The sequence below is a fragment of the Acanthaster planci genome, linkage group LG15 (assembly GCF_054643075.1).
Source record: "Acanthaster planci isolate LZ-2023a linkage group LG15, COTS_SCS, whole genome shotgun sequence".
NCBI classification, from domain to species: domain Eukaryota; kingdom Metazoa; phylum Echinodermata; class Asteroidea; order Valvatida; family Acanthasteridae; genus Acanthaster; species Acanthaster planci.
The window spans coordinates 12,568,863-12,584,279 of NC_141791.1; the positions used below are offsets into that span (position 1 = coordinate 12,568,863).

At 40.9% G+C, this 15,417-nt stretch overlaps 1 protein-coding gene and 1 pseudogene across 4 annotated transcripts in view; both read left to right on the forward strand.

Moving 5' to 3' along the window:
- The window catches only part of LOC110981540 (adhesion G protein-coupled receptor G2-like), a 32,684-nt gene extending 17,330 nt beyond the window's left edge, over positions 1-15,354 (forward strand). For 3 of the 4 annotated variants that reach the window (XM_022239161.2, XM_022239163.2, XM_087146492.1), the window contains exons 16-21: positions 7,056-7,180; positions 7,494-7,523; positions 9,237-9,535; positions 12,237-12,309; positions 13,163-13,566; positions 14,033-15,354. In XM_022239161.2, coding sequence (XP_022094853.2) covers positions 7,056-7,180; positions 7,494-7,523; positions 9,237-9,535; positions 12,237-12,309; positions 13,163-13,566; positions 14,033-14,100 — 999 coding nt within the window. In that variant the 3' untranslated portion in view covers positions 14,101-15,354. Of the gene's footprint in view, positions 1-7,055; positions 7,181-7,493; positions 7,524-9,236; positions 9,536-12,236; positions 12,310-13,162; positions 13,567-14,032 lie in introns of those variants that run through there. The other variant, XM_022239165.2, reaches the window with a different exon arrangement.
- On the forward strand, positions 3,388-4,846 carry LOC147796703 (uncharacterized; annotated as a pseudogene).
- Positions 15,355-15,417: the final 63 nt, after the last annotated feature.

The window sequence follows — 15,417 nt, forward strand, 5'->3', positions numbered from 1 at the left end:
TGGTGTTCTTACAACCATTTGCAGATATGAAGGTCAAACGGAAAAGTTGCCCCAATTGTGGCACAAAATTCTCTCGAAGAGCCTTTTTTTTACCACAAACATAAACACTATGATGGTAACATGTGGACTTGTGGCAACGATCAAACCAGGACGTTTTCAACTGATAAACTGACACAAGCAGGTACGTGCAGCCCTACTCGCTTTATTGGTAGGATTTGTGCAGATTTGCTATATGTAAGTGTGTCTGTTGTTGATTTTGTCTTTTCCGCTAATTATATGTGTACTCCTTAAGATTTTTTTCAAAATTTAAAATGTATTGAATCCCGTTCACGCTAAGGAGAAAGAGAACTCTGTAAATAAACATTTAGAACGTACGTACCTAAGCGTGTAATTGACAATTTACTATGATGTGATATATCCTCAAAATGTGTTGGTTTTGTGCAATGGGATGTGACACTTTTTACTTGTAAAGCTAAAAAGTATAATCAAGTAAGTGATGAGTTTTTCCTATTCATTCGATACCCACCTCTTGACTGGTTTTTCAAAAAGCAATACCTGCAGTAATTTCATTGCTTGTGATATTATGAATATTTCCATTCCTGTATGACCAGACTGCACACTTAGCTGTTACAAGTTTAACCTTTCTAACGATCAGTATAATGCCGTATCATTTATCCTTAGTCTTATTGTGTCATCGTCTTTGTAATAATTTAATGGCCATATAAATGTTAAAAATAACAACCTTTAAGATCACCAATCTTCTCAAAGGATGTACGTTTAACTGATATACAAGTACTGTACATGTACGTGTCCATATAAAATACAGCATGGACCCGCATGAAGTTTTCAGCACATCATGCTGGCCTGGCCTCACGAGGCCACGAGCCAAATTGATTGCTGTCCGCTGCGTCACCAGGCGTCATAAATCAGGCTATACTGACCACACTTCCAGTACAAATCTCGCATAACTCGGAACAGTTGACTGTTTGTTGGGGGAGGTATTTGACGTTCTTCGGGGGGGGGGAGCACCCACGACAGCTGGGGTCTGTGAAACCATGGAGGTCCTAAATAGGCTTTTGTAGCACTCCCCGCCAAAAATAGGAAAAAAAAACTCCACACTTTCGTCCATAGCACGGATATGCTGGACATCATCCTGTTAGGCTGATTTCAGACTTTTGACCAGTTTTTAAGACTTTTTCATTGACTTTGCTGATGTGGAGACTTTCACTCGCAATTGTTCTCCTCGTTGGCAATCTGAATGCAGTGAAACTAAGTCATAAGGACGTTGATTTGGGGATTATTACGTGCTGCTTGTGAAAAACTCTGCAGCGTTTGACGTAAGGGCTGAAGGTCTGTGGCGCAACTTAAATCAGTACAGATGTTGAAAAATTAAATTGTTAAAAATCACTGAAGATATTTTCTGATGGAAAAAATCATATACAGTTCGTAATTCCTTTAAATTTCATTTAAACAAGAGTATTACAATTAATTAAAAATTATCCATCGTGGATACTTCCTTTTCGTCAATGGCACGATAATTCAACTTCCCCGTAGCAAATGCATCCTTGCAAACAGTTGTTTGTAGCACCCGTGCTAGTATATTTGACTTGACCATCCACTCGACACCGGCAATGTCGGTGGTCGATTGATTAATATGTTTACAGTAGCAATAAAGGAGGTCATGGGTTTGAGTTCCACCCGACTTAGCTGGTGCCTGCGTTTTTCACAAAAGCTGGTATTTATCTAATATTCAGTGTTATACGTCGGGAAAGGCAAATTTAAATTATGAAAAGATTTTTGTGCAAAAAATGACGAGGAGTGATGCCTTTTAAGGCACCAATCATTGTTGGGAGTATATGACGTGACACTTGAAAAGATTTTTTTTATAATCACAGCTCTTCCTGAGATGGAATCTTCTCCGAGGAGAATGAATGATGAGACAGGAAATGGGCCGAGTTCTTACCGTACCGAATGTCCTGAGACTACGGACTCCTCACAGTCACCTTTTGGAGCTGTTACTCACAATTCAACTGGTAAAGCTACTGTCGGGGTAAATACGGACAAAACGTGACTTTTATTCCATATAACGCGAAGGATTACAGGCACTATTAGATAACTGATACTTTAACTGATAATATTTTCAATATTGTATCTTAGGCAAAACCATTTGTCTCAATATACAGTTTGCATTCGTTTTGAAGTCGTTTGACAAAGGTCATCTTTTCTTATTCGTTTTTATGTAAATCCATTAAGATCTGGTCGGGTTTTCTTCTGAAAAAAATCACACATTTGAAGCCTTCTTATCTGCCCAAGAGGCAAGGAAAGCAAACTGTACTCAATTGCTGGTGTGGATCGAGTGAGGATCACGGAACGCTACGATTTCTTAGCTGTGCGTAAATGACCTGTATAATTATACAACGTGACATAGAAATGGAGGAAAAAATCGAACGCAGGGGCAAATACTCATCAAAAGAAGATGTATTAATTAACCTGAGTTGTAGTATTGGCCGATGAGGAGCATTTGTAAAGCTGATGCGGTACGCTATTTTTATACCAGGCATCGCTGTTTATCGAATATTTATAACGAACAATTTGTGTAAATACCAAAATAGATCATTTCTGTTCATTTTGCTTTTTCAGGAGTTTACAAGTGAATCTGATTCATCCAGCGCTACAGACAGCAGCACTAACTTGGACACTAACAGCAGCAGCGAAGATGAACAATGGGAAGGAGAAGCAACAGATCCTATAGATGTCATCAAAGTAACAACAGACACCCATGCTGAGCAGAGAAGCTCCGACACAGTTCCTGTTAGTGCAGAAGGAGGGGACTTTCATTCCAAATGTAAAGCTCTTTTGATATGGGTGTGTCACTTTTTATTTATGTGGCAGAGTAATTATTTTATAAGCGATCGTGCCTTAGATATGCTTCTCCGCTTTCTGTCACTATTATTCAAGGTGATTAGCCAGCAAATCACTGCTGTTCGCGAGGTTGCAGACATCATTCCACAGTCAGTTTATATGATTAGACGCCATCTACAATTCGATCGAGACTCATTCATAAAATATGCCGTCTGCCCAAAGTGTACTAAGTTATATGATTTCGGGGAACTGATCTATGTAGTGGATGGGAATGCTAATCCTTCTAAAACCTATGGTTAATGAATTGAATACTTTGTGGAAAGGTGTTCAAATTACACAAAATGGCGAGGTTATGACAATTCGTGGAGCGCTAATGTGTTGTTCAGTAGATTTGCCTGCGAACAGAAAACTTTGTGGTTTTTTGAGCCATAGTGCTTCACTTTTCTGTTCAAAATGCTTAAAAAGGGCTCCAAGCGTACAAACGGGGGAGGTGGACAAGTCTGGGAGGCCGAAAAGGAAAAATGATTACGGGGGTTCGATAGGAAAACGTGGCTTCTAAGAGATAATAATGGCCATCGGAGATCTGTTGCACAAGCCAGGCAAAGTTCCTGTTTAACTGAAAGAGAAAAAATTGAGAAGAAAGTTGGAGCGCGATACAGCTGTCTACTTGACTCGGAGTATTTTGATGCAGTCCGTTATTGCGCCATTGATCCAATGCACAATCTTTTTGTAGGGACAGCAAAACACGTGTTTGGTCACTGGGTTAAGAAAGACATACTTAAGAGGAAAACTTTAGATAAAATTGACGAAAAAAAATAATCATGTTTTAGCCTCGACAGACCTTGGACGATTACCAACGCGCATTGCTTCAAATTATGGGAACTTTACAGCCGACGAATGGAAGAATTGGACTCTATATTTTTCTTTGTATGCATTAGATGGGATTCTTCCTGCGGAACATCTGAAGTGCTGGCAGACGTTTGTTCTTGCATGCAAACTTATCTGCAAACCGTTCATATCTCTTGCTGAAGTAGAAAAAGCAGACTTTCTGTTCTTGAAATTTGGAAAGGAGTACGAAAAACTATACGGTTCTTTGGCAATAACTCCCAATATACATCTTCACGCCCATTTAAAAGAATGTGTCATTGATTTTGGTCCAGTTCCAGCCTTTTGGTGTTTCTCTTATGAACGGTTTAATGGCTTTATTGCAGACGTACCAACCAATAATAGCAATATTGAGGTACAATACATGAGATCTCTAACAAGAATTCCATTTGTGAAAAATATCACTAACCAACTTGACTTTAGCAAAGACTTTGTGGAAATATGTAACAGCGTTTCACCAGGTCACAATTTTTCAGAACAAACCCCTATTTCGTCAACTTTAAGAACACTTTTCAACACATGGAGAGGGCCGCTTGTACTTTCAACTCTTTCACAACTCACAGCAGTGAAGCCGGTGGGGCATGGCGTTATAGCTTCTTTTGATTCTGATGATTTAGGTTATCTGCCACAAATGTACCAATCTGTTTATGAGGACATAGGATTAGAGAGGGATCATTTGCAGCTAACGTTTCACAAATATGGAGTTATTCATGTCGGCAACAAACTTTTTGGATCGTGCTTCAACAAGAGATCGCAAAGTACAAGTGGCATTATGGCTCACTGGGTGGATGATGATGGAAATATTGATTCTCTTGCCGAGTTAAGACCAGGAGTAGTCAAATTTTACGTTAAACATACGATACTTCTCAACAGTGTTCCAGTTCCCCACATTCTCGCTGTTGTTCGATGGTTTGTCAAAGATCAAGCGAATGAAGGTCGCTATTTAGCACCAATCACAAGTTGGCCCAAACGGTCCTATTCACACGGAGGGGCATCGTCTTTTATCCCTGTGCAACGAATCTATGGAAAGTTTATTGCAGCACACGACAACGACGGCAACGTGGCCCTGTCTTTACTGAACCGACAACAATTCTTTTAGTTTTAAAGGCTTAGCAAACCGTTGGATTTACAGTACTTTAAAAACACTGGAAAGAAATATAAGCCTGTATCGTATAAATTCCAATCAAAAGTGGATATTTTAATATAAAAGTTATATGATATCAGGACTAAAAGTGTCACAGACACGAATGCAGTATTGAAGTTTGGAGAATAAAAAGATAATTAATTTTACTAATGCGATTAAATTTAGTTGTGAGTGTTTTATGATTAAAAACTGCTTTGGGCAAGTTATTGATTTTGTATTGCTAAATGTCGGTATTTTACAGCTTTGGGTCGTTATGTATGAAAAGGTCCAGAAGTAGTTAAAACGTAATGGAGATGGTGTATTTTCTCATGTATCCTACGAAATATCTGAACACAATAAACCATTTAGCATCCATTTTAGCTGACGTTGTCATGAATCTCAGTGCTTTAAGAAAAAGAGTTAAATGTGTTTTAAGTTCTCTTCAACTTGACTTTTCCAGCTGCATAATTAGATACATAACCATATGATTTCTCCAAAGGGACCGAGTAAGAATTTATTTCAACAACAGCTTTCAATGGTAGCGGGCTGGATCCAGGCCTGTCACTAATGGCATGCCATCGAAGTGAAACATTCCAGCTGACACACACTCACCCTTTGTACGATTGCACAATTTTTGACGAATACCAGACTTGAAGTGTTCGCGATCACTGGCTACTAGGGGTCAGATGGACTGCGCTCTCGCTCCAGCTGGCTGAAGATGAATGGGTTTGTGGCCTTGCATACATTACTCTCCCTTTCCCATCAGACTCGCCTGTTCACTTCCCGCCAATTTCATTGTTTTTAACGGCGTCTTTATATGACTTTCATATTGACAATACACCGAGCAGTCTATACTGGCGAATCGCATAGCAGCGTTGAACGTTACACTCTGAACTGAAAATATCAAGAGGGCTTAATAAAGCATATGATATTCATCTAATTTATTCGAATGGCAGTAGCCTTCAAAATGAAAAAAAAATACCCCTTGATTATTTTTCTTCTGCTTAGGGCTAAAGTAATTCTAAACTTTCAGCCCATATACCGTCCCTAGCCATTTCCCGGCAAGGCTGATCTTCACTACATGGTACCTTTTCAAATAAAATTTCTATGCTTAGTTAGTAAATTAATAAACAAAATTGGCAATTTAATTTGAAATTTTCCTTGAATGCATAAAACACTCATTAGTCGCCTTCCAGCCACCTTAACTGGCCTTCCCCAAAACAACTTATATGCCATGATGTCAGTCCCCAAAAAGAAACATAAGATACTTCCTGCAGAACCTAGTGTTGTATGCAGTGCAGGCTGCAAGACATGCCATTATCCCTTCCACTCTCTACTTGGAATTAAGACCAGCCTGGAGTGACAAGGGCCACAATTAACAGGAGGATTTGTCTGGTGGGAATACCTTGACCCCATGCGGTCAGCCGAAGTGGGGTGTACCCCTACGGTAACAAGGGACACGGGGAATGGACTGAATAACCGCAGATAGGACAGAGATAAAATGTTTAGTAAAAAGGGTTCAAGTTATTTTCAGTGGGCACTCATTTTGTATTGTGATTTTGAAGAATACGTGATCAGAGTTGGAATTTGAAGTTAAATTAATGTGACAAATGTTGGTTCATAAAATGGGAGATAAATGTGTTAATTAAACAAAAGATGTTTCTTTTATCGTGCCATGATTACACAAACGCTTTATCGGTCAGTTTCCAACGAATCACTAGCCAGTTTCCTCGTGAGTAGTTTCCTTGTCACGTAAATGCTAGCCTGAAACTCTGGAAACTGGTCTCCTCGTTTCCGGAGCCCATTTCTGTGTTGGTAAACTGCCAGCGGAAACGACTGGGTGCAAACACTGCACCCGTTTCCGTAGGTATGAAATTTCCGGAAACTACACCTTTCGCACAGTGGGCCTGCAACAGACATTGTTGTCTGTGGCTTTCAACGCAACAGGTCAACGACAAAAAACGAAGTCGTATCCTCAAGACAGCTGATTCAAACGTGGCTAAGGCCACCTACACAGAGGCCATACTGATGAATGAGCAGACAATGTACTCAAGTACATCACAACTGCAAGTCCTTGCACCAATCCAGTCACGATTTCCTCCAAAAACCCGTCGCAAGAAACAGCTAGTGAGGAACTTGACTACAACACAGTCATACTCCAACTTCTTTCTCTTTTTCTTTTTAGGACGTATACAATAGTGGTGAGCCGGATCCCGTCCATTCGAAGATACTTGCCATCATTTCTTATATTGGCTGCAGCCTTTCAATTTTGGCTCTCACGTTAGCTATCGCAACGTTGGGATGCTGCGGGTAAAATATATATCTTCCATTTGTTTTAATAATTTGTAAGCTGAACTTCTGTACCTGCACTACTACCGTGAACTACCAATAACTTAAATTGACTGAGGACAATAATCGATCGCCTATCACAACATCAGTTAATTTCAAACAAGAATTGAGTTAATCAATACATTATCAAAGATCTTTCGATAAAATCCTCCATTGTACCCTCCATTTCATAGGCAAACTTTCACTAAACTTCAACGATGATAGAATTACTTAAAAATTGATTATTCAATAATTAGTCAACATTTAATCGGTCTTTTCAACCTTACCATTGCAGAGAAGAGCCAAAATACCGAGTCACTGGAAGGTATGGTATTATTTCTGATTTAATCTATTTCTGTGACGTCACTACTTTGTTCAGAGTGCAGATTACTTTTGCGAATCATCCGCAAATGGTAGATTGGTATAGACGAGCAAGTTGACCTTGAGTTCCCCCGCCCCCTCGTTTCGGTCAAAGTAGTTGTGACCGGAGGGATATGGGTGAAGGATAATAGTGTGTTGGCACCGTGACACTGAGTGTACTAGTAGGGCCTCGTAACAGGCACAGTGGGCATATTTAAAGGATACCAGGAACGCCCACACTCCGGCCTTATTGTGTATGTTTGCCTTTCTCCATAGAAAATGACGTATAGTTTGTTTTAAATATCAATGCTTTGTAAAGCAGATTTTCAATAAGGATTTGAATTTTCTCTGCACTTTTCATTAAGGAATGAATTTGATGGTTTGGGCTGCTTTTCTGTGTCTACGATTGGCACAGTCTTTTTATATATTTGATTATAGCATAATTGAACTGACGCAAACTCGGACACATTTTCTAGTTGCTCTAAGAATGTCCTGATCAGTCAGAATCACTGCTCCCCGAGTTTACGGTCCAGCACATATATTTCTGTTCATTTCACCAGTTCACAGTTTAAGCCCTGAAGGTTTCACTGTAATGACACACGTGTAATAATCAATCTAAGGCGCGAGAGGAAGAGAAGAGATTACAGGTATATATCCAGCACTGAGTGTCGACTGCACAAATACTCTGAAGAAGCTGATACAGCAGTCCTCAATTTCAAAGAGTCCTGTGGTGGTTCTAGTCCGCTAGGTTTCGTAGAAATGGCAGACGTATAATAATGACACTTAAGTTGAAAGAGGAGAATGTATCCAGCACTGACGGTGTTGACTGCACTAATACCGTCAATTTTTCACGTAGCCCAAACCCAGGCACGTTAATCGAATGGAACAAAGGTGTGCACTCTGTAGTCGAAGGGTTAACCGCCAGAGTGTCATAGACTCAGGACTCCATGTTCGTTTAACAATGGGAAATAGTTTCAGTCAGAGAATAGATTCGGAACTGTACATTCATATGAAGCGCGATATGAGACGGAGAGAGCCCCCCCTTGTGTTGGTCATTGCTTCACTGGAATCTGAGGAATTCTTTTCATACGTGAGGGGGGATATGTTTGGTAAAAATAGTCTGAAGTGTGTGTATGGCGATTGGACATGTTGGGGGGTACCCCCTGGTCCCATTTCTTGCTGGATTTGCGCAAGAATGGGCTCGATACAGTTCCTCGTTCAGTCTCCTTGCCTTACTGAAGATTTCTTAGAATTCTTTAATATACCATTCGCCAAAAAGTAGGAATCAGTTTGTTATTAAGTTATACCAACCGCAGCAGATCAGATTTGGAAAAGCGAGTGCTTTTCAAGTCTCACTTGCAAACTACATTCCTGCCGTTCCTCTTGCAACATTTTGGAACAAGACGAGCCCAGCTTAATGGTCTGCATGAGCTGAACCTAATAAATCTTTCGTTGATATGAAAAGAGCACTATAATCAACACTAACAGGAATCCAACGACTACACAGACTCTTACAACGCAAGATTTGTTTTGAATGCATATACAAGCATTTAGATGTATTTGGACCCCTTTCAAGGCACGCTACTGTGTTTACTCATTCCTGGTAGGGAAAATAATTTGTTACACAAAAGCATACCACTTACGTTTCAAATATTGTCATCACGCCATGTTCCCGCAGCGGCTCCCTCAACATGGGCACCAATGGCAAAGCCCGGGCCGACCGCCACACCAACATCCTGATCCATCTGTCTGTCGGGCTCATCCTGTCCGATGTCTCCTTCCTGCTGAACACGGTGGCCGTGGAACTGGAGCTCGGCCGGCACATGTGCGTGGGCATGGCGGTGGTCACCCACTACAGCCTCCTGGCTGCCATGGCTTGGATGGCACTGGAGGCCTTCAACATGTACCTGGCCCTGGTGCTTGTCTTCGACAAGTACTACTCGCGATTCATGCTGAAGATGTGTCTTTTTGGATGGGGTGAGCCAAGTGAAAAATAATGGACCGTAGTATGATTTGTAGTATAGCGCGCCACCTAGAGATGGTGAGGCAAGCAGCACATCCTGACACAATCGGACAACATCTTGCTGTCGGGTTGTGTAATCCTGCAGGGCTATTCTTGTCTTCTACGGAGGCCGTTAGGAGACAAGATTTATTTCGTTCCCTCGAATAATACGTTTGTTCCCTCGAAATCATTTTACGGAGGCTTAAAAACGACCATCTCTGTTCCAGACGCGTAGCGAGAGCTGTATGTGTGTCTTGTAAAACCGTTGTTCACTTTTCGAATGTATGTCTAGTTACGAAATCAATAACGGTCAGTCCTGGAATACAGAAGTGACACTCGGTGGTTCATTAACAAGAAATAAACCACTTATGCTCTTTCAACTCTGAACATGCGCCGTTTAGAACACATTGGGTATTCAGGTTCCAAGATTTGTGTGTGTGGGTGGGTGGGGGGACCGTATCCTATATTAAATAACAAAATGTATCGGTGACCAAACCATTTCATATGTCCACGTATTTATCTCCCTGTAAAAATGAGCAACATTTTAAGTGAATTTAATTCACAAATGGACATTTTACCATTGGTGTGAATCCCGAGGATGGGGTATGTCCCTAGCTTTTTAACCGGTGGGAGTGGCAATCATCCCCCACTCGTGGTGAGAAAAAAATATGTCACGGACTTCCAAACAACCAAAATGTATTCAACAGCACTGAATGGAGCAAAACAACAATAAACTATAAATGAGCCGGTTTTTCTCTGTAAGTAATTTACCTTTCCTACCCGTGTGCATACATTTTTGTGAATTGACAAAGCTTAGAGTCACACGATAATTTTTATTGAGCTATTTTATGCAAAGCAATCGATAGCGATGCAGGTATGTCAAAATTTTCAAAAATATATTGAGATAATTGGCAGCACACTAAATGTAAGTCATTGAAACTACCTTAGTTTTGTTACTTTTTCTTACAGAATTAGACCCTGCGTGGTGTCAAAAATATAACCGTAAAATTATTGCATTTTCCTGACTTGATTGTGTGATATTGAAACACGTTACCCCAGTATAAAGTAGCAGCATATTCAAGGAGAATTATACTGTAAAAATGGCAGTATTCACCAGAAGAAGGTCAAATTACCAACTGTCTGCACTGTCACGCTTTTATTATCCAACAGTTACAGCAATAAATCAGAAGCGGAAGTGGGATCGATTAATTTGATAAACAGAGAAAATGGTACCGGTGTTTTCAAATTTCATTGCAGCCTCGATCATTTTCCAGAAAATTTTCAGATATTTTCAGTTGCCCTAATCAAAATAGTTTCCATCAAGTTTCAATGATCTGTTTTCATTGGTCTGATTTGCTTCACTCAGCGTCCCAATTTGCTTCCACAACTTCGCTTCCATTGCACTCCACCACACTTTACCCCTACTAAGACACTGCCGCCTTTGCGTGTTAAACTACATTTTCACGAAGAGAGGAATACCGCAGGATTTAAGACATCTTTTGTAGTAGAGGATTCAGAGACTCGAAAAGGGTGGAAGAAAAACCTTCCTTCGAAAAAAAATATATATCCAAGGTAAAACACCTCCGTGATAATTTATAAGGCAACAGTGTGGGTGTCATTTCGAGGAAATTAATCTTTTAAAATAGTTGCTCCCTTAGGGGCTCCGTAGCCTCACTTTTTGCAGGAGGTCAAAAGGCGGACGAACGCAAGTACTGGATTTCCAACTCCAAAAGCGACACCTGTTTATTTTTTTAAGCTCAAACAAAACTTGTGTCTCGGCAGGAATCTCCATTCAATGCATATCAAAGGAGGGCCTCTTTAACTTCCTGGACACTGGCCAGCCCATCCCAACAAAAGCACCCCGCTTAAGCAGCTCATTTATAGAAACTAATTTCCGGGGCTTGCCCAATTTAAAACTAAGGATCTAGGTCAGCACGCCATGACAAACACGCTGCAGGGCGGCGAACAACTGGCATCAGGGAAAAACAAAGAGACGCCCAGTATAACTGTCAAGCTCGGCATTCCGAATCTCATTAGGCTCCGTCTGAGATTTTGGCTGCGCGACTTCATATCGAGACTAGGGGATTTGTCGGCGAGGGACCGAAATTCCCCCAAGCCTCCCTCCGTGGGGGGGGGGCACTGTGTCTGAAGCTAGCAGTAACACATGTGTCTGTGGGAAGTGGATTAGCATAAAGACACATTATTAGGACCGGAAATAATGTGTCTATACTCGAAGGCATCATTGCAAAGATATCATCGCTAGCGCTCTGTCAGTCAATGCTGCATGGGCGAGGTGTGAACGAATACGAACCAAGCAAGGTCACTCCTTAGATCTCCATAGACTCTTACTTCGTTGACCCTGAGTTTCCTCAATTTAGGTACTCCAGACCGACTCCTTATGGATCTTTGTCTGCTACACAAACATTTAATCCTGTAACTCGTATTCAAAAATGTCAGCCTTTTTGTTTGCCTTGGGTGTTAATTAATCGAGGACCATACAGTTTTTACAGACCCAAGAAAAAGGCGTCGGTTTAGAGAGGGCCAATAGCCTTCAGTGAAAATACCACTTAGCAAAATAAACGTATATATCTGTCTTCCTTGGTAAGATAAATAACCAATTACAGAATTGTATAATGTATTTTTCTTTCATTTTTTATCTCTTTTTTGCAAACTCAGGTGCTCCTGTTATTATAGTGGCTACGACCCTCTCGATAAATTTCCCTGACCACTATGGCCTGTTTAATGGCATGTAAGTGGCACTTAAATCTCTTACACGAATTTGTAGTACTGTTCAAACCCCAGTTTATCTCCATAAAAGCAACAAAATTGGAAATAAGGAGAGAATTTTTTTTAAATAAAAAGAGAAGTGGATGCTCGTCATCTCAAACGATTATAATTATCCTTATAGACTAACCCGATTTGACGCCATAACTGCGGTGGCACCGCACTCACACGCACAATCTTCAGCTTGACGCGTGCGTGCACGTGGCAAATTACTACACACTGTTAGTCGAAGAGGCATGTAACGCGCGCGTACCATCTGTCCTAAGCGCTACACTATTTCCACACTAAAATCATTCGAAGTAAGGGTTCTGCTGAGAATTGCAAGACATGCTCGTGTCAGTGGATTACAAGACAAGTTCTGATTGTCATATTAACAAGATAGTCAAACTCAGAGTGCTTCATTGAGAACAGCTCATGTGTTATGGTTCTGGTGGTGTTATTGACTATGACAGAGTTTCTTTAAAAGTTCAGGCTGTTAACTGCGGTGCCCACATTTCGACCTTGACTAGCTCAGTGGTCGAGTGGTAAGACCTTTGTACAACTTAGCAGGTGGACATGATTCGAATCCCACCGGAACAAGCGAGTTTTTTTACAAGCTTTTCAACATTAAATTTGTCTCTTTGACAAATGAATTCTTGTTGTTACAAACACTCAGGCAAAACAAGTTTAATCTTGTTAAAAAGACAAGCTTTTGCTGTAAGTGCATCCCTCGCTGAAAATGAATTGGACCACCGTAAAATTACAACCTAGAATTTTTTGTCCGTTAGTCTTTTTTATCTGTCTAATTAGCTTCCTTTGCTGGGGTGTTATTTTTTCAGATGCTGGCTAGCCCGGATCCCTTTTCTCGCCTCATTCCTCGCCCCCGTCTGCACCGTCCTCCTCTTCAACCTGGTCGTTTTCGTGGCGGTAACCTGGCAGCTCTGCAAGATGCGCAGGCGCAACATCAGCCAATCGCGCCGCCGGTTCGACCTGGCAGCCCAGTTCAAGGCATCGGCCAGCATCACCTTCCTCTTCGGCCTGACCTGGTCCTTCGCCCTCTTCGGCATCGGTGAGGCCAACCTGGCCTTCAGCTACCTCTTTGCCATCTTCAACAGCGCGCAGGGGTTCAACATCTTCGTGTTGCAGTGCCTCCTCAAGCCAACAATCCGCCAGCGCTGGATGAGGGTGCTCCGATGGCAACGGGAGGACATAAATGGCTCCTCCAAATCGTCCAGCGCCAAAGGTATATATCAATCTGATACACCTGATCTGATCTTAAAATTCTCCTGGACACTGCAAAAATTGCAATATTACACATTCTTTGTACATGTCACTTTCACTTTCCTAACCTGGTCTTGCACCTGTATGAACGCACCCAGACAGACAATTTTCTACGCAGTTTTTGCACTAAGGCTGTTTACACGGGTAAGAGGTAATATTTCGATGGGGACAACTGCCAATGTCAAACTATCCGGAAAATATTTTACTGGAGTTTTCATTCAGCTTTAAGGGTATATAGATTATTGCTGGATTTGGTTGAACTCCCCACCAGAGAGGGTTGGGATCCACTGAAGACTAAGTCACTCGCGTTATGATTGGTACAGAAGTATATCGAAATGGGAAGCACAAAATAATAAAAACAACCTCACGGACAGTCCGCTTTCTTAATAATAATGCAATTTATTTACTTCCTTATTTTTCTCACTCAGATACTAACAACGTAGAGCTGTTCAAGGTGAAGGGTGACGGTGGAGGCCACACAAATGGGCGATTATAGTGGTTGGAAAAAGGGGAAGTGTAAATGAAGCTTGAAGGACATCAGCTTAAAGTGATGGTATCTGTGCAGAACCGTATGGTGACACTTCGAAATTTTCTCATCATGTAAAACCTATCAGGGGTTTCCAATTTCATGGGAGACTTGAGACGCTTGGTGACAGCAGACAAACTGGTCCTTTAGTTCGGATTACATGTTCATAGTCGTGCATGTGCTCAGAACTACACGAGGTATACGCAGCATTGCGCCGCATGCCCAGAGCCGGGAAAAAGTAGAGTTCATACTGCTATGGAGAAAAAAAGATCAGTATCTCTTTCAGCCCGTTGTGAACCACGGCAATTATGGATTCTACCTGCTAATATATTCAATAAAATATAAAGCTTTATGTCGATTCTGATATCAAGAGCTTCGAAATCAAGCGGGCACGAGATGTTGGCAGTACCTACATGCATTTCAATAATTTATACCAGCAGAAATCATTTGCCTTATCTCGTTGACCTTTTACAACTATCTGTGACTTTGAAAATTATTTATTACTCTAATGATAATCTCCGTGATCTATATGTTGCTTCACTTTCGATATGAAATGGGGGTCAGGGTGATAATAATTATATTAAATATGAAAAATGGTTGTTTTATCAATGAATCTTTTACACAGAAGCTCTTGCTTTGCTTAACTTTGCTAATACACTAATCCGGTGTCCAGCGTTTTGGAAGTGACACCCATGTATGTCGATCTGCATGAAGTTGGAGGAACGGTGCCGGTGCAGTCCCATTTGTGAAACGCATTGTTAACGTACGTTAGCACGTTATCCATAGGATCGATCATATTGAAACTGAAAGCGAGATTAACTGTTCTGATACCATCCAAATCAACAGTTTATACTATGAGATAGATTCAAGGAACAAGATTTTAAAATGGCTCTCTTGTGAATAAGGTCGCCGGATTTGCCCGAAACTTATGAAGCAGCCAAATACCTCGGTGATCCTTTGAGTATTCCATTTCTCCTGAGGCTTTCCTCAGGAAAATAGAATTCACCATGAATCACCTCGGGAGGCTATAGTTTATTGCACCACTCGAAGCTGTCAAATTTTGTATACTGTATTATTTTAGGCTATCAGAATCTATTAGTCAAGCTTGCGTGCTTGCTGAAATTACCCACTAGTTGATTAGATATGTTTTTGTTAATAATGTGAGTAATGAATGAGTTAATTCTTTACTGAAATAAAAGCGCAGAATAGTTTTCAGGACATCAATTCGATGTACACGTATTTATTTTGCTTTGAAAGACATATACGGTCCTGGTGCATTTATCTGAG